This window comes from Aquarana catesbeiana, linkage group LG08, assembly GCF_042186555.1.
Source record: "Aquarana catesbeiana isolate 2022-GZ linkage group LG08, ASM4218655v1, whole genome shotgun sequence".
Classification (NCBI taxonomy): domain Eukaryota; kingdom Metazoa; phylum Chordata; class Amphibia; order Anura; family Ranidae; genus Aquarana; species Aquarana catesbeiana.
In genome coordinates this window covers 79627715-79647788 of record NC_133331.1, presented here as the reverse complement: position 1 = coordinate 79647788, position 20074 = coordinate 79627715, and the positions used below count along the sequence as shown (strand labels likewise).

General features: G+C 43.5%; 1 protein-coding gene across 8 annotated transcripts in view; it reads left to right on the top strand.

The window, feature by feature from the left end:
* EXOC6 (exocyst complex component 6) overlaps nt 1-20074 on the top strand; it is a 404697-nt gene that overhangs the window by 4824 nt on the left and 379799 nt on the right. The window contains exon 1 of one of the 8 annotated variants that reach the window (XM_073596041.1): nt 19082-19311. The exons of 4 other annotated variants lie outside the window; for them this stretch is intronic. In XM_073596041.1, the coding sequence (XP_073452142.1) occupies nt 19223-19311 (89 nt within the window). In that variant the 5' untranslated portion in view covers nt 19082-19222. Of the gene's footprint in view, nt 1-19081; nt 19312-20074 lie in introns of those variants that run through there. 3 more of the 8 variants (XM_073596040.1, XM_073596042.1, XM_073596043.1) reach the window with 3 other exon arrangements.

The following is a 20074-nucleotide window of genomic DNA, read 5'->3' as shown; positions in this document are numbered from 1 at the left end:
AGCATGTGCAGCCTGACTCCACTAACTCTGTCTTACCTGGACATGTTTTGGAGACAATGCAAGAAGGGAAGGGTCTGTGCATACAGGATCAAACAGCCTTTTTACACAATGCAGAGGATTAACCCCTCCCACAGTGAGTATAACAAGCATGCTTTACTTCATATACAGACTGATTTTACTGTTGTGGGTTTAGTAACACTTTAAGAAATGATATTGAATTCACTATTTAACTCAATGTTTCAGACCATTATCAATATGGGAGGCTCATAAATGCTACATCAGGGGATCCTTGATCAATCTTGGCGCATACATTTTATTGAAATCCAACATTAAAAAAATCACAAGCGATGCAATTAGTAGCAGAGCTAGCTAATTTATGGGAACAGGTTCTCTTGCTATCTAGAGCCAAAGCAAAGATGCTAAATAGTAGGCGTCTGTATTATGAATTTGGTATAAAGCAGGAAGGCTGCTTGCACGCTCCATTCATGCTCCGTCCACACAGGCCCCCATTCAGATTATCATGTCTGGAGAGAATCAAAAAATTACCAAATCGGTAGAAATAGCAAACTGTTTGAAAGATCTTTATTCAGCTCTGTATAACCTTCCGGATAAAATATCCCATATGAATTCAGCCCAGAAAGAATATCTAATAAATACGTATCTCATAGACTCTTCTCTCCCAAAACTCTCTAATGCGAAGAAAAAATAGTACCTAATAAACCTATGTATATATAAAAGATCCTGTGAGCCTCCTCTGATTATAAATTGCCTAAATGGCACCCTAAAACAGCTGCAAGCGTTAAACACCTCTCATAAAAACATGCAGATAAAAGCAGAAATAAATATATACGCTGCGCTTTCAAATATACTCTTCACATTATATATATGTGATAAATATGCGTGTGAATCACACACCGTGATACATCCAGTAACTAGTGACTATAAAAAGTGACAATAGTGCAACAAATAATTATGAATACTAAAAATAAACATATAAATGAAAATAAATAATCACACTAGTATAAAGTGCTATAACGTGCATCCATATGGTGACTGGTTGTATCAAAATTACTGTTCATACAATCATATAGTGTTCATAAAATCATATAGTGTTCATAAAATCATATAGTGGACTTGATCCACTAAAACATATAGATGAATAAAAAGTGTTTCTATGTGCATATGTGTCATCCAATTATTTCAATACGAAAGTGCTTCTAAAGTCCATGCGATTTGGAAACTGCTGTGTAGATAATCCAAAGCAAGCCGCAGTGATCACACTCAGGTGCTCCCCCCTAGGTATTAAACGCTCACCTCCGAGCGTGTGACTTTGCACTTAAGCTCAGTTAAAACACACCTGTGAACCACCTCTGGGGCTCTGTAGTTTCAACCAGACTCCTGGACTCGTCAGCAATAGTATAGGCGCATCAGTACACCACTCTACATCAGGCAAACAGCATGTAAAGATACCGGATCGGTATTGGGATGGTATGGGGTTCTTTCCTGACAGGTCACCTGCTGAACGTCCATCCTGTTCCCTCCCCAACGCGTGTCGATACAGGAAACTTCCGTATCTACTTCAGGGGGAATTTCCCTGTGCAAATACTCAGTATCGGTACCGATAACGATACTAGTGTCGATGCAACCCTAGAAATATCACTACCAAATCTATTGACAATTGTCAAATTATAAGAATAACCATGTAAAATCAGAGGCAATGAACATTACATTTTCAGAAGCGAGACTTGCTGTATTGGAATCTAGTTTCTCGTTTAAATGGGTAAAGGAGAGATTAAAGTACTTAGGAATATTTCTCACATGCTCTGTAACAAATACGTTTCAGTATAACTTTCCACAACTGTTTAATAATATTAAAAGTGACCTTAGGCAATTGTGGAGCTTGACACATACGTGGTTTGGGAAAAATTGTATCTTAAAAATGAATGTACTGCCCCGGCTACTGTACCTTTTTTCCAACTTTATTGACAATTCCAACTAATTTTCTAAAACAAATTAAGAGCGAGTTTATAAAATTTCTATGGGCGGACTGCCTACCTAGGATCAAGGCAGACGCACTTACTATGCCTAAAAGATATGGGGGTATAGGATTTCCAAATCCAGTTCGATACTACCAAGCGGCACATTTATCTAGAATTTTAGACTGGTGTAATCATACAAGCGTAAAGAGTTGGATACACATTGAACAATCTATTACGTCTATCTCCCCCTATGGCCCTACCTTGGTTAAGGAATAAATGCCTGAATCAAGTAAAAGTACATCCTATCGTAGGTACCACCAATAAAATTGCCTGCTCGATTAAATCAAGGATGCTAAATTCTGTATCACTGTCAAATATGTCACCAGTGATTGGAAATCCTGAATTTCCATCAGGGCCGTATGACCCTAAATTTCAACAATTTATAGCAGTGAATAAGTTTAGAATTCAAGATTTTAGGGATTCGGGTGGATGGAAATCTACAATAGATATCCAACTAATGCTCTCGCCACCTCTTCTGCTATGGCAAGCAATTCGAATACGACACTATCTTTTGTCACTACCATTTGATTCATTGATAGCGAACATGCCTACTGCTTTTGAGCAACTATGTGCATCGAGCCAAACTACTAGGCAAGGCCTGTCTAGAATCTATGCAGAATTGATTACGCCCTCTGAATCTTACATACCATCATACATAGCCGCATGGGAAAGAGATCTAAATATAACAATCTCCACAGAACAGAGAGATTTTATCTTTTATTTTGCACATAAATCATCTATATCTTCCAGATTGCAGGAATCTGGATATAAGATATTGACTAGGTGGTATAGATCACCAGAGAAACGACATTGCATATTCCCGAGCATAGACCCTACTTGTTGGCGTTGTGGAGAAGACAATGGAACCCTTTTTCATATATTTTGGACATGCCCTTGAATATGCCCATATTGGAAAAGTATTAGGGACATTACTGGTCTAGCTATAGATCACAACCCAGCAGCTTGTCTATTGCATCTCAACTCTCTCTCCAAAAGTAAAAATCAAAAATCCGTGGAGAGACACCTCTTAAATGCGGCTAGAGCATGTGCCAACACATTGGAAATCCACATCTATCCCTACTGTGGGCCAATGGATCAGAGCAGTAAATGAAATCATGAAAATGGAGGAACTTACGTCATCGTTAAATAGACAGGAGGCCTTCCGCCAAACATGGTCACAATGGATAAGTGTTACTTTATCAACAAAATATCAGACATTCGTAATCACTTGAGCTAAGTATGTGGAGGCAGAAAAGCTAGAAGAATAGGATATTTTATTAAATGTCCCAAGTGTAGAGGAGGGGGGAGGGTGGAGAGTTATGGGGGTTTTTTTTCTTCTTTCACTTGTTTTGGGGAGGGTGGAAGTTTTAGTGGGAGGGGGGAGGAGGGAAGGGTGAGTATAAGGGAAAGAAATTTGTAAAACCAAAAGGAATAAAAAAAAAAAAAGATAAAATAAATTATATTGAATTCACTAATTAACTCAACATTTCGGCCTTGTTTCTAGAATATAAAATATATATAGCTAGCAGTAAATTATTCTTGTTTCCAATAGATAACATCCAATTAGTGTTGAAAGGTATCTATTAATTAAAAGCTATTGCCCTTTAGCCATTAAAGTGGTTGCCTACTCCAGTCAACAATAACAATATAGGAGTTGATTTACTAAAGGCAAATAGACTGTGCACTTTTGAAACTTCAGGAAATGAGGTGAAGCTTCACTTTACAAAGAACATCCAATCACATGCAAGAAAAATAAAAAAAACAGCATTTTTGCTTGTGCGTGATTGGATGAGGGAAGCCAGCAGAGCTCTCCCTCATTTACTAAGCTCTGAAACAACTGCACTTGCAGAGTGCAACTGCATTTTCAAAAGTGCACAGTCTATTTTCCATTAGTAAATCAACCCCAAAAGAACATAACCAGCTTTTGTTGCAATATTCAGCTTCAATTTAGGGAATTCCCCCATAGTACTTTTTTCTGCCACTAGATGCCTTCAGTCTAATGGCCAGCATCATTCAGCCCACTTCCCTTGAGCGCCTGTTGTCCTGGACCTGACCAGCCTTTCAGTGAAAGGAGAAGTGGCACAGTGATGAGCTCATCTTTCGGTCACGATTGGCTCCTTGTTCTGCTATTTCCGTGCAAACTTCAGCCCTGCTGTACAGAACTGTAAGTGGCTGCAAATAGAGCAAATTCTGCTACTTACATTGCTTGCATTAATACAATATAATTAATGATGTATTTATAATTACAGTGCTGCATTACCCATAACATTATGACCATCCAAATCGCCACCCATCTAATATTGAGTAGGTTCCAGTGTGGCTAACCTATAACTGGGGTGGCTGGTCCGGAAGCGGTTAACCACTAGCCGACCAGCTCACGCTGATACACTGCGTCCGGTCAGCTCTCCTGCGTGAATCGAAGTACCTGTACGTCGTTCCGTGCAAGGAGGATAAAGGGCGTGCGCGCCCGCCGTGTGCCGCAGGAGCATGCCCGCGGTTCCTGCGGACTCGATGTCCGCCAGCGACCCGCAATCGTGGTGAGAAGAGGCAGAACAGGGAACTACCTATGTAAACAAGGCGATTTCCTGTTCTGCCTAGTGACATGACAGAGATCTACTGTTTCCAGTGATCGGGAAGAGCAACCTCTGTCATGTCCCTGGCAGCCCATCCCCCCTACAGTTAGAACACACCCAGGGAACACACTTAACCCTTTGATCGCCCCCTAGTGTTAACCCCTTCCCTGCCAGTGTCATTTTTATATTGACCAGTGCATTTTTATAGCACTGATCAATGTAATAATGTCATTGGTCCCCAAAAAGTGTCATTTGGGGTCAGATTTGTCCGCCGCAATGTCGCAGTCCCGCTAAAAATCGCAGATCACCGACATTACCAGTAAAAACAATAAAGAAAAAAACACGATTACTTTTGCGTAAACCAATCAATATACGCCTACTGTTATTTTTTTTACGGAGAATATGTAAGAAGAATATATATCGGCCTAAACTGATGAATAAATTTGTTTTTTTAATATACTCTTTTCGGATATGTATTGTAGTAGAAAGTAAAAAAATATATATATATATATTTTTTAAATTGTTGGTCTTTTTTTGTTTATAGCGCAAAAAATAAAAACCACAGAGGTGATCAAATACCACCAAAAGAAAGCTCTATTTGTGGGAAAAAAAGGACATCAATTTTGTTTGGGTACAGCCTCGCATGAATGCGCAATTGTCAGTTAGAGCGACGCAGTGCCGTATTGCAAAAAATGGCCTGGTCATTAAGGGGGCAAATCCTTCTGGGGCTGAAGTGGTTAAAGGGTTAAAGGGTAATCGGTCCGGGGCTTAGAAATCCCCTCGGCTTAATCTCCTAAATGTACCTCATAAGGAGGTACGTATAGAAGCATTCAAAATGGTCGTGCCGTTACATGAGCGGCCCCGACCAATCAGAACCTGCGTAGCCCGTCCTGTCACCGCAGGCGAAGAGGAGAGAAAGGCATGGGGCTCCACCCCCCTGCTTTTCTGTTCCACTACTGAACCCTCTTCTTATCTGCCCCAACATGGTAACCCCTGCTCTTCTGTCCCACTGCTGAACTCCCTTCTCATCTCTTCCACCACTGTAACTCCCTGCACATTTGCACCACCACTGTACCCTCCTGTTCTTCTATCCCACTTCTGAACCCCTCCTGCTCATTTTCCCCACTGCTGTACCCTCCTGCTCATCTATGATATGCGTGATATGCAGAGTGGTGAAAGGAAGCAGAGATGAGACACATCTACCTGTCCTGGAACACTCATCCTGCTGATCTACCTCTTGCATCCAGCCCACGTGCTTGTATGAGATGTATGTGATGTATGGGATGTATATGATGTATGGGATGTATATGATGTATGTGATGTATGTGAGATATATGATGTATGTGATGCCACATACAAGCTTATGGAATGGATGCGCAATGATGAGCTCAGGTCAGGGGAATTTTCTGAAAACAGTAGGCCTGTGTGCAGAATCATAAGTTGGGCCCCCGCAACTGAGAAAAAGCGCGGCGTCATTTTCACTGCTCTGAATACTGCCTGTGGCTTAAAGGGACACAGAGTGCCGGGGTTTAGTAGTAAGTGACACAAAGTTTCAGGAATAATTTCAACAAGGTTCCCAGAAGATCAACAGTAAATCCACAAACTGTCACCTGATTGTGGTTTTCTCAATCACAGTGAAATCTCTTCTTTCTGAGATTGGTAGTGGCAACCAAGCGAGTCATCTTCCTTCACATGGTGGACGGGGCTAGCAGGACTGTGATTGGCTTTAGTAGTGGCCAAGACAGTCCTCCTCCTCCTGGAAACAGGGACCGCCCCCCCTACCAGAACTGCACCCAATCTCTTCGCCATCACAAAAGCTGACGATCGCAGCTACAGCAAAGTTAGAGAACCAAACAATGTTTCCCATCTTTTACAATGTGTGGGGCACAGTGCCTCCCCCTCAGTGCAGGGGCAGCTTGGGGAATTCTGAAATTGGAATGTATTAGTGTCTCACTGACACTTCCCTGCACTGCTCTGCTGATGGGGAGGGAGTTGAGTGCCGGCAAAAGAGGCTTTGCGTGCCGCGTGCAGCATGCTCTCAAACGTTGTGTGTCGGAAATTCCGATGGAAAAAGTCCGATGGAGCCCACACACAGTCGGAATTTCCGACAACAAGCTCCGATCGCACATATTCTGTCGGAAAGTCCAATCGTGTATACAGGACATTACAGCCTTTTCCTTGGACAAATATTTCTGAGGTCATACAATGATAATGGTCCTGGATTTTGGGAATAATTGGCATATGTGTTTTTTTTTTTATATTATTTTAGTGGCATAGGCTCTGTGTAAATTGTGAAGCGCATGTGTAGTGAGAGGTGCAGACACTTAAAACACTAGGGCTGATTTACTAAACAATATGAATTTAAAGTGGTAGTAAAGTCTATCTTGTTTGCTTGTACCTATAGGTTAGCCTAAAATAAGGCTTACCTGTAGGTACAGTAAATATCTCCTAAACGTGCACTGTTTAGGAGATATTTACTATAGTAGCAGCCGGAGACGTCACGGCACATGTGCACTGTGCTCTCAATTGATACCGTGCCATCCATCAAGAGAGCCATGCTGCCGCCATGCCAGTCAAACTGCCACAGCCCGCAAACTCGTAAGGAGGACTAAGTGAAGATGGAAGTCCTGTCAGCGCTCTAGGGCTGCATTCTAAGGTAAGTCCTTCTAAGGTAAGTCCTTCATAATGTGCATTGCATACTAGCACATTATGCTACTATTTTGCAGGGGACATTTTTTTGTGGTTTACTGCAGCTTTGAGATCTCGCATCAATTCGTATGCCCCCAAAATATGCTTGCACACAGGCTTAATTTTATATGGGCAGAATTTACTAACCAAACATAGGCCACTAAGTCACAGCAATCCTCACAATACATTTCGATTTTTTGTATTTTTTCAGGTCTATTTAACTGCTGATATGATTGAATAGCTTATTAAAAGACGTAGACATGCTGCATAATTCACCTTCAGCCCAGCGCTGTCCACCACAGTACTCCTTGCCACCACTCAATGTCCTTAAGCTGGCCATGCATGGATCAAAATTGGGCCAGTGCAGCAGGGACCGGCCAAACTTCAATCCATGTGTGGGAAGGAATGTTGTATAGAAGTCAATCTACCAATCGGCTTCTGTACAACAGCCCTGTCTGATTTTCCCTGCTCGATCTGTGCAGTCCCTGCAGCTATCTGTGCAATAGCTGGCAGCACTGGTGAGTGTATTCTGACACTGGGGAGGTCTACCCATAATACAATAGCTCAACGGGGAGGATTCTCCCATCCACATCGAGTGTTTGGATGGGGAAATTGAGTAATTTTTTTTTTGTATTCAACCTGCTGGCGAATAAAAAATTACTTATCTGTGGGCTGCCTTAGTCTGACATCATTCAACTCACTTCCCCAGAGTCTAGTCTGTCATGAGGCAAGACTACAAGCATTAAACGTATTCCCTCTGGAGAAGAGAGGCTTGAGAGGAGATATCATAGCGGTATACAAATACCTTAATGGTGGCCCTAGCATAGGGAAAAAAACTTTTTAGTGGGGGGGAGTTTATAAAGACAAGTGGCCATTAATTGAAACTGGAAGAGAAGCGGTTTAACCTTAAACTGTAAAGAAATAAGTGTGGACTCTATAATCGATTACTGGAGGTAAAAATATTTAGAGACTTGTACCATCATCCAGAAATCTAGAGATAAAGGGATCTGGAGCGTGAACTCAGGTGCCCAGGTTCATGTGCTTCAGTCAGCCCTCAGTGACCTTGGCATGGATGGGTAGATATGCCTCACTATGCTTCCACCCCTTGCCATCCATCTGTAGTGCTACATACTGAGGCTGCATGCTCGTACCCTCTCCGTCAGTGGGACTGTCTCTCCTGGGACCCCTAAACTTTTTGCATCTAATTATCAGATTCCAGTTCATCATGTTTGTTAGTCCCCCCGAGTCGCCGCTGGGGACCCCGCATGGTGGTGACGCCTTGCACTCGGTGCCTGCGGGATACGGATACCCTCCTAACGAAGTGGCAACAGTCCACGAAACTAGTTGAGATGTTATCCGTGATCCCACTGTGATCCTCCCCATCTGAGGTTAATTATTTTGGTGATATATATATATATATATATATATATATATATATATATATATATATATATATATATATTGGTGATATATATGAACTACTACCACGTTGATATTTTTTTTCTCTGTATCAATAAAACTTTTGTAATATTTTTATATTTGTTATATATTTGAATCTTATCGCCTTACTGTACTGCAATAGTCCAATTGCCCCTATGTCTTTGTGGAAGCCTGGTTGGGGACCAGGCTCCCGGTCCCTTTATCTCTAACCTTAAACTGAGTAGAGGGTTCTTTACTGTCAGAGCAGTAAGGATGTGGAATTCTCTTCCACAAGCAGTGGTTTCAGAAGGGAGCATTGATCATTTCAAAAAACTATTAGATGGGCATCTTAACAACATACAGGGATATGAGAATTAATACTGACATAAACTCACACACACCACAGGGTAAACTGGATGGACTGGTGTCTTTATACAACCTTGACAAAAAAGAAAAAATGATCTAGCGCACTATAGACAGTAAAGAGTCCATAATGTTAATGGAGTACAAAGTACAGTTTATGATACAGTTAGTAAGTCCAATGATATAAAACGCTTGACTCAGTGACTGCTGCTGTGAAGAGTTATGCCGTGTACACACGAGCGGAATGTCCGACAGAAAAAGTCAGACGGGAGCTTTTCATCGTATATTCCGATCGTGTGTATGCCCCATCGGACTTTTTACGTCAAAAAATTCTGACGGACCTAGAAATAGAACATGTTCTAAATTTTTCCAACGGAACCAATTCCTATCGGGGAAACCGCTCGTCTGTATGCTGTTCCGATGTACCAAAAACGACGCATGCTCTGAAGCAAGTACGAGATGGAAGCTATTGCCTACTGGCTATTGAACTTCCGTTTTCTAGTCCCGTCGTACGTGTTGTACATCACTGCGTTCCGGATGGTCGTGATTTGGTGTGACCGTGTGTATTCAAGACCGCTTGAGCGGAATTCCGTCGGAACTCTGTCGGAAAAACCTTCAGAGTTTATTCGGACGGGAAAATCGGTCGTGTGTACGGGGCATCAGAAGATACTCTGTAGGCAGAAGCAAAGGAGAGAAAGCAGCACCTTCTGAGTGTAGCATTATAGTATTTATTACAAGAAGCAACAAATTGGCAGTTCACAGGTGAAAAGGGTTAAGACATCATAAGTAGGAGATCGTCTCTGCCGCTGGCTGGTCTACTTGTGCTGATTTCCCACACTGGTGAAGGACGCATGCTCCGAACGCGTGCTACGTCCATCGCCTTCAGCTTCCTGTGCTGACACCATCTCCACTGTTCATGAGTCTTTGGACCAACCGGGAAGCGCTGGAAGCTACCAGCACTGCCAAAAGTTCGTCCCGTCCCAGCCAATTAAGATGGCAAAGATGCAGAATCTGGAAGAAGACCAGGCAAAGATATCAGTGGTGGAGCTGACCATCACAGCTCTAGAAGGATCCCTTTGAAAAGTAACGTCAGGGCCGGGAAAAGAGGTGGATGGGAGGGGGCGTCTGCCCTGGGCGCAATGGTTTACTAGGAGCGCCTTCCTTCTGTTGCAAGGCTGACAGGAGTAGTAATAGCAGCAACATTTTGACAAGCAAGTTACTGCTGGGTATAGGAAACCCCTACCTTGCACATGGATTGGGAACCGTGTAAAAGATGTATTATGTAGCTTAACTAGCAAAGAAAAAAAATGTCATCAACCTTTCAGTTTAAAAAAAACAAAAACCGCAATACCGTGTGCTTTGGTGCGGCACATTTTTTTTAAAAGTAGCACATGCACTACTTTCTCTTGGCGTTCCGGTGTGATATCAGTCCATTCAATTGAGTGGGCTGGGAAATTGCAATGCACAGGAGAGTGCAGGAAACACACAGAAATGTCTGCCCTGGTGTGAACCGACCCTTAAGCCCCTGTTCACACCTGTGTGACTTGTCATGTGATTTGACAGGTCCAAGTCACATGACAAGTCGCACCCTATTGTCGGCAATGGAACTGTAACCATGGTTGCAGGAAAGAAATTCACACCGTGTATGGCCAGCCTCAGTAAGACAGAATTGATGGAGGAGAGGGATGTTCTAGGCTAGAGATTACTGCATAGCTTTATAGGGAGTTACAATGCAGCTTTGTGTCCATTACACTAGAGACACATAAATGGGTTTAAAAGTAATGTTCTTTAGTTTTAATGATTTGAGCACTGTCATTTCATGCTTGGTTTCAATGCAATAGTCTGTGCAATGACAAAGCAATCAGTGTGAGAAATGATGCAGTGCAATTTGCTGGACAAAATTTAACTAACTGGCTTTACAGAATAGGTCATTGGATACACATGTTGGAAAGGCCATGTCAGGGACACCATCCATACATCATTATTTCCACTTGGCATTCATCAGTCTCCACAGATGGTATTTGTAAACTGGGCCTGTGTATACCACTGAGATCTCCAAATAAGAGTGCAAGACTAATTTTAGAATATCTCAGCTGAATCACTTAAAGAGTGCCTATGCAGGGTAAGGTGCAATATAGTTATAGCACCCTCTAGTGTGTCATACTAGTATTGATAGAGTAGGTAAGGTATATTCTGGCCAGGAATAACCTGAGCCACTAAGTTGGGTCAGGGTTATTAGAGAACCTTCTAGAACTAGAGGGTGGGGGTTAGGAGGGGATGCCATGAATATTTGCGGGGCCTCGGCCAATCCGCAGAAACGCGCTGGCAGGGGACAAAGATTACCCCACAAATAGACATGGGCCATGCCAGCAGGGGCACTTGGGTGGAAGATGGAGATGTAGTGTTAAGGAGGCTGTCGGCGGCCCTGAGATGGTGCCCCCCAGTCTGGGGGGGGGGGGGTGTCCTGCCATGGGCTGGAGCTCAGGTGCTGGAAGGATCCTGTCAGACACAAGGGAGAAATCTTTCCTGGAGGCACAGGAGCAAGAAAGAGGACAGAGTGATTCAACACTGGTGGGGACTAACAAAGGGGGGAGACTGCCAACAACATGTAGCCAGTCTCCCCTGAAGACAGCGGTGGGCTTAAGTCTTCTGCCTTTCCCCTGAGAGATCTTCATAGAGTCAGCCAGGTGGGCTGGTGAAGTCAGTCGGGTGGACTGGTGTAGAGAAGCAGCTACAGCCAGGTGGGCTGGTATTGCCTGAAGAGGTGGTGCTGGGATCAGTGACCACAAAAAGGAAGAAGAAGGGAAAGTTACATGCTGTGTCACTTCACATGTGCTACTGTTAAGGGACTGTGAGTTCCTGCCTGTAATGGGTCGCCACTAAACTGACAGGTAGTCTGTCAAGAGAGAGGCCAAGAGTGTGCAAGAGGAAGGTTGAGGAGGAGTCTATATATATATATATATATTACTATATAGAAAGTTGTCCCTGAAGTTTGCTGAAGTCAAGTGGGCATCCCATAACCTCCTATCCCTATCCAAGTTGTTAATCCCCTAAGAGCCCTTTCACACTGGGGCGGGCGTCGGCGGTAAAGCGCCGCTATTGTAAGCGGTGCTTTACCGTCGGTATGCGGCCGCTAGCGGGCGGTTTTGCCCCCCGCTAGCGGCCTAGAAATGGTTAAAAACCACCGCAAAGCGCCTCTGCAGAGGCGCTTTGCCGGCGGTATAGCCGCGCCGTCCCATTGATTTCAATGGGCAGGAGCGGTGAAGGAGCGGTATACACTCCGCTCCTTCACCGCTCCGAAGATGCTGCTAGCAGGACTTTTTTTACTGTCCTGCCAGCGCATCGCTCCAGTGTGAAAGCCCTCGGGACTTTCACACTGGAATGAAAGCAGCGGCACTTTCGGGTCGGTTTGCAGGTGCTATTATTAGCGCAATAGCGCCTGCAAACCGCCTCAGTGTGAAAGGACCCTAAGAAACAACCAAAGACAAAGCTACAAACTGTTCCCTGACTAAGTGTCTGCGAAGATTCGGTGTGCCTGGCTGTGCAGGAGTGGGGGAAGCCATGTTCATTTGCAGCTCCCATGTGGGGTGTGCTACATAGTCACATGAAAAACTAAGTACACCCCATGAAAAATGTTTTAAAAAATATTTGAACAAACATTAGATTTTCATTCAAACAGTGCCTACAGATAAAGGTGATATACTTGAAAAAATGTCACAGTAAATTGCCATGGTGTATTAATTTAAATTTTAATACATTTTTATTGAAATATTACAAAGTATACGTAATAAGTAGCAGACAATGCTCTATCTGTCAGTAAGGGCATAGCTGGCGAGTATGCAAGGCTATTCAGAAACATGGTTGCAAATTTATAAATGGACAGAACAGGAAGCCGGTGATATAAGGATGATCATTGGCTAGCTGGGAAGTTGTATGACAGCAAACAAAACATTGGTCAACAGAACATATAATCCAGGCAGATAGTGTGGTGAGTATTGAAGCAGAAGTAAAAGAGATGAAAGCATCTCAATAGTAGGAAAGGGAAAAGATAGATTAGAGTAGAGTAGAGAAAAAGGAAGATGGGAAGGGGGGTAGTGGACTCTGAGGACACCCAAGCCCTGGACCCCAAAGCTTAACATACTACAAGAAGGTATAACTCACTGTAGATTGCAAAGGATGAGCATGTTCTATCCGCATGGTCCATATCTTAAGGAATTTCTTTTGTGTGTCCAAAAGGATAATGGGCTTATGGTGTATTTATTTTCATAATCTTCATTGCATAAAATGCAAATTTGTAAAAAAAAAATAAGTACATCTAGGGTCTGGTGTTGTCTTTGCTATTGATGTGTGTGGTGTCACCATGCCAGGATCAAACAAGCTTGCTAAGTCCCTCAGAAAGAAATGTGAATGCATGTGAGTATGGCAAGGAATTTAAAAAGATCACCAAATTATTTCCATTCATTAACAGTAGATGTGAGTTTGGCTCAAAACAAAGATGGTATTTTAGGAGAACGTCATACTAACTGTGAAGCATGGTGGTAGAAATGGTATGGGTTGAGTTGCTATGCTGCTTCAAGGTCTTGAATGAACGATGTAATCTGCATTATATTACAGTGTGCCTAATGATAAACTGCAACCGATTTAAATCTCATTGAAATGTTCTGGGGGGTTAAAATAGGTAGTTCATGCAAGGAAACCCACAAACATCTTGCAAATGAAGGAACTTTTGCATGAAAAAGAGAAAGCAGAGTGACTGAACCTCAATTGTTAAATTATATTAGCCAACGGACTGAGAGCATCTGCTAGTGATAAGGATGTACTATAGAGGACATTTCTGAATTGGAGGTAATTATTGCAGCAAAATGTTTTTTACTGTATCTTTTAATTAGATATTAATTTTAATTTGTGATTTTTTGCTAGAATTCTGCTTTAATTTTTCATATAATTGTAGATCATAGTGGAGGTTAAACTAAAACGCTTTACAGCGCATACTGTGATTCTATGTATTCTTTACGAAGAGGCTTGTAGTAAGCACTTTAGATGTTACACCAAGTAAAAAGATATCACACGTCACACTTTTTAAATTGCATATGCCTGTGGAACGGCGCCAAACTACGGTGCCTTAAATTATACATAGGCGACAACTTAAAAGTCTTTACAGGTTGTCCGCTGGCCACCTGCGATCGTTCCACAGAGAGCCAGAACGGGGATCTGTCAATGTAAACAGACAGATTCCTGTTCTGACAGGGGAGGAGAGAGAGATCTGCGGTTCCTAGTGACCAGGAACAGCGATCTCTCTCCTCCTCTAGTCAGTCCTATCCCCCCACAGCTAGAAACACCTTTAACCCATTGATTGCCCCTAGAGTTTACCCCTTCCCTGCCAGTGACATTTACACAGTAATCAGTGCTTTTTTATAGCACTGATCGCTGTATAAATGTCAATGGTCCCAAAAAAGTGTCAAAAGTGTCCAATCTGTCCGCCGCAATGTCGCAGTCCCGCTAAAATTCGCAGATCGCCACCATTACTAGCAAAAAAAAAAAAATTCATAATAAAAAAGCCATAAATATATTCCATTTTGTAGATGCTATAGCTTTTGCACAAACAAATCAATATATGCTTATTGCAATTTTTTTACCAAAAATATGTGGACGAATACATATTGGCCTAAACTGATGAAGACATTTTAATTTTTTGGGGGTATTTATTATAGCAAAAAGTAAAAAAATTGTTTTTTTTCAAAATTGTCGGTCTTTTTTGTTTATAGCGCAAAAAAAAAAAACCGAAGAGGTGATCAAATACCATCAAATGAAAGCTCTATTTGTGGGGGAAAAAAAGGACATGTTTGTGTACCACGTTGCACGTCCGCGCAATTGTCAGTTAAAGCGACACAGTGCCGTATAGCGAAAAATGGCCTGTTCAGGAAGGGGGCAAATCCTTCCGGGGCTGAAGTGGTTAATTCTGCACCATGCAGTGAATGTGTATGCCCTGTATATGGCATACTGAGCCTCTTGGAAGCCCTAGAAAGAACCATGTTTGCTGCTTCTAGCAGTCAATAGGATCCCTTCTATAATTCTAGTGCAAGTTATAGAATAAAGGGAAGGCTCTAGCTGTACTTTCAGTTATAATGCAGAGTCCTGATATTGTCTTACTGGGCGTGCCATCGCTTCTGTACATGGCCTTTCCCAGGTGTGACTCACACACTGTCACAATGTCTGCTTGTCTTTGTGTCTGCTGATCTTTGTCCAGGTTTTTTTCCTATCTACAATAATGATAATTACCATGTTGAGAAAGTATTTCAATTTTATAACACAATGGCACTGGAACAGCAAATAAACAAAAAATAAAATAAACAAAAAAGTGCGACAATTTTGAAAAAAAGCAATATTTTTTACTCTTTGCTATAATAAATATCCCCAAAAAATATATAAAAAAACAAATTTCTGTAATGATCCAGCTGTGATTTTCATGTAATAAATACACCTGCAATGTGTTCTGATTAGGAAAGATAGTGGCCAAGACAATAATATCTGCATTGCAGAGCTCTTAGAATGACATTGGCACGGATCACTCCACACAGCTAAAGAAAAGAAACATATAAGATTACAAATTATCTAATGTATATACAGTATGTGCTTTTTAATATTATGAGTGAACAATTTTGTGGCTGCTTAGGACCATTCATTAGATTACATGTTAGGTTTTTATTGCTACCTCTGTCCCCGTTAGGCAGATTCATCCTCTAGATTTGTGCTGTTTAACATTATCATTAAAAACGAGTCAAAGAAAAATCCCAAATTCTGGGTTGTCTCCAGAAAAGTAATGGGGGGGAAAATGTTTTAACCACTTCCATATTGGGTCTATTTTGGCACTCCTCTCCTACATCAAAATCATTTTTTTGCTAGAAAATTACTCATAGCCCCCGAACATCATATATGTTTTTTTGGAGACCCTAGGGAATAAAATGGCAGTCGTTGCAACTTTTTATGTCATACAGTACTTGTGCTGCAATTTTTCAAATGTGTTTTTTTTTTAATTAAAAAACAAAAAACAGTTTAACCACTTAGAGACCGGAAGATTTGGCTGCTTAATGACCAGGCCATTTTTTGCGATACGGCACTGCGTCGCTTTAACTGACAATTGTGCGGTTGTAAGGCGTTGTACCCAAACCAAATTTCCATCCTTTCTTTTCCCACAGATAGAGCTTTCTTTTAGTGGTATTTGATCACCTCTGTGGTTTTTATTTTTTGTGCTATAAACAAAAAAAAAAAGCAATAATTTTGAAAAGGAATTACTTTTAGCTATAATACATATCCTAGATTTAAAAATGTAATTTCTTCACCAGTTTTGGCAAATATATATTCTTCTACATATTTTTGGTAATAAAAATCGCAATAAGCGTATATTGATTGGTGTGCGCAAAAGTTATAGCGTCTACAAACTATGGGAAAGATTTATGGCATTTTTATTATTATTATTATTTTTTTTTTTACTAGCAATGGCGGGGATCTGCGATTTTTATCGGGACTACGACATTGTGGCGGACAGATCGGACAATTTTGACACATTTTTGGGACCACTGACAATTATACAGCAATCAGTGCTATAAAAATGCACTGATTACTGTGTAAATGTCACTGGAAGAGAAGGGGTTAACAATAGGGGGAAATCAAGGGGTTAAATGTGTGTTCCCTCAGTGTGTGTTCTAACTGTAAGGGGTAATGGGACTGACTAGAAGAGGAGACAGATTGTTGTTCCTAGCTAGTAGGAACACACGATCTGTCTTTCCTCTCCTCACAGAACAGGGATTTGTGTTTACACACACACACACGTCACTGTTCTGGCTCTCGTGCCCGCGACTGCCGGCCACGCGCATTGGTTCCCCCCGCAGTGCATTGGGGGCGCGCCTGCTGCAGCCGACCTACAGCTACGACGGCTCGCGGGAACGTGCCGACCTGCCGAAGTATAATGCGGCGGTACCTTACATGTGTGGTTTGAACGCCGTTTACAAGTATGGGGAGCGCCGTACGTATGCTTTCACTTCTGTGTGCGAGCACGTGGGCGCTTTAAAAAAAAAAAAAGTTTTATTGTTTATTTTATACATTTATTTTTACAACTTTCCCTTTAAAGCGGAGTTCCACCCAGAAATGGAACTTCCATGGATCAGATCCCCCCCCCCCTCCGGTGTCACATTTGGCACCTTTCAGGGGAGAGGGGGGAGGGGCTATCTGTCAAATCCAGGTATCTGCCCCCACTTTCAGGGAAAGATTGCCACAATCTGTGCGGCGAACTACGCAATGTCCGCCCCCCCCTGACTTCTGGTAGACACACAGGTCCCAGAAGACAGCAGGGACCATTCAGAAAGCACAGCACGACTCACGCATGCGCAGTTGGAAACATGCTGTGAAGCCGCAAGGCTTCACTTCCTGTTTACCTTAGTAGGGATGCTGGTGCCTGCACCAGGAGCCAAGGGACGGGTTGGCTTCGGGTGCCGACATCGCGGGCTCCCTGGACAGGTAAGTGTCCTTATATTTAAAGTCAGCAGCTACAGTATTTGTTTTGATCACTTTATTTCCTATTACAAGGAATGTAAACATCCCTTGTAATAGGAATAGGGCATGACAGGTCCTCTTTATGGAGAGATGTGGGGTCTAGAAGACCCCACATCTCTCCTCTAGGCAGAAAAGGTCGAGATAAAAAAACAAAACAAATGATCTTGGCCTTTTTTAGCCGAGTACACGACAGGGTTTACATCTGCTAGGCTGGATGTGAGGTCATAACGTCACGCTTGGACCTCCAAAGGTCATAGAGACTGCCCGGGACGATCTGGTCCACGGTTTTCTCTATGGTTAACTTCCACCGCTTGCAGATTCCTTTTACGGCTCACAGATCACATGGGCGAGCCGGTAGAAGCACCGGAGGGCGGTGGGAACGGGGGACGTCCCCTGCCTCTGCCTGTAAAAACAATCAAGTGGCTGAACATCTGCTATGATGTTTTTACCGTTCAGGGAATCACCGGCTGAAAATAATTATATCTGAATGATGCCTGCAGTTGCAACCATCATTCACATACCGCCAATCAAATTCCAGGGTGTCATCTGATGGCCTTGGGTGGGAAGTAGTTAATGGGGTAAATAATTCAGGTGATCTGGGGGGCCCCAAAAAATTCCCAATTTGCAGGGATTTCCTCTCACTTCCTAGATTGGCTATGGGACAGGAAGTGAAGGGCTATCTCCCCAATGGGACACAGAGGGCAAAATACGGCGAGGGAATTATAACCCTCCCTTACTCTGCCCAAAATAATAAAAAAAAGTTTCGCCTTTAGTTCTACCTTAAAGAGGAGCTTCAGGCTCCTTCAGAAAATAAATAATTTCTTTAGTATTGGTTGAGGATGAGAGGATAGGAAGCGAGGGAGGAGAGGATGGGAAGCCAGGGAGGAGAGGATGGGAAGCCAGGGAGGAGAGGATGGGAAGCCAGGGAGGAGAGGATGGGAAGCCAGGGATGAGGATGAGGTGATAGGAAGTGAGAAGTGAGGTAAGAGATAAGATGGGGAATGAAGTGAGAGATGAGGAGAGGGTGAGGTGAGAGATGATGATGAAGAGGAATGAGATGGGTGAGTGATGAGGTGGATGGTGATGAGTGAGGTAGGTGATGCTAATGAGGTAGGAGTGAGGTGGGTGATGATGATAAGGAGTGATGAGGTGGATGATGATAAATGACGTGGGTGAGTGATGAGGTGGATGGTGATGATGAGTGAGGTGGATGGTGATAATGATGAGTGAGGTGGATGATGATGAGTGAGATGGATGGTGAGTGAGGTGGATGATGATGAGGAGTGATGATGAGGAGTGAGATAAGTGATGATGATGAGTGAGGTGGTGATGATAAGTGAGGTGGTGATGATGAGGAGGAGTGAGGTGGTGGATGATGATGAGTGATGATAACGATGACTCCTCTGTGGGTCTCCCTCCTCCTCCTCCTCCTCCTCTCCCGGTCTATCACCTGTGTGTGTTTCCTGGCCTGCTCTGGGAATAGGAGGATGTCTCCGGAGCGCCCTCTAGCGTCCCGTGGCCGGTATCGCTCTCCTTTGCCCGCTGTACCAGCAGCCTGTCCCCGGCCCGGGCCGCCCGGATCCCAGCAAGATGGCGGAGGGTGAGAGCGTCACCGAGCACGAGAGGATCCTGCAGGAGATAGAGAGCACGGACTCGGCGTGTGTGGGGCCCACTCTGCGGTAAGATGTCGGGGGAGGGGCGGGGTGTCAGGTGCGGATTTCCTCCTTTGTCCCCCCCGTGGTGGATCTGATGTCTCCGGTGCTCCCGGTTGTTGTAGATCGGTGGGGGAGGAGGGGTGTCCTGCTGTCACTGGGCGGTAGGCCGGGGAGATGATTGCTGGGACTTGTAGTCCCTCGGTGATGATGGTGTACGGAGGACACGGCTGGCTTCTCCCATCATTGCTATGATTGGATGTCCCGGTGCTGTCCTATTAGATTGTAAGCTCTGCGGTTCATCTGTCATTATAAACGTCACTGGATATTTATTATTTCAGAGGAGTCCGCCCATCCTCCACACAGGGGCGGAGCCTCATTACCCAGGTGTTGGAGAACTACAAGTCCCAGAAGGCATTGCCAGACTGACATCTCAGACAGGACCCCAGAGGGATGATGGGACTTGTAGTCTCTGCACAGCTGGGATGCTGAGGGTCCCCGCCCCCAACCTGAGGACCACACCCCACCCCCCTCATATCTATGTTATAGAAGGACGGCTCACCCCAGGAGGACACATGTGGTTTTCCCATTCATTTCAATAGGCTGCCCAACCCAGGGGAACACACAAACGGTGCAGGCGGTACTAATACTGCATACTGCAGTGCCACACACGCCATGTTTGCTGTCAGCAATTAATGAGACCCGCGTGTGTCAGGCAAGGGCAGCGCGTTCCTGTGCGGGGAATATGTATGGAAATGCACTTTCCTGGACCACATTGTCCCTACACAGC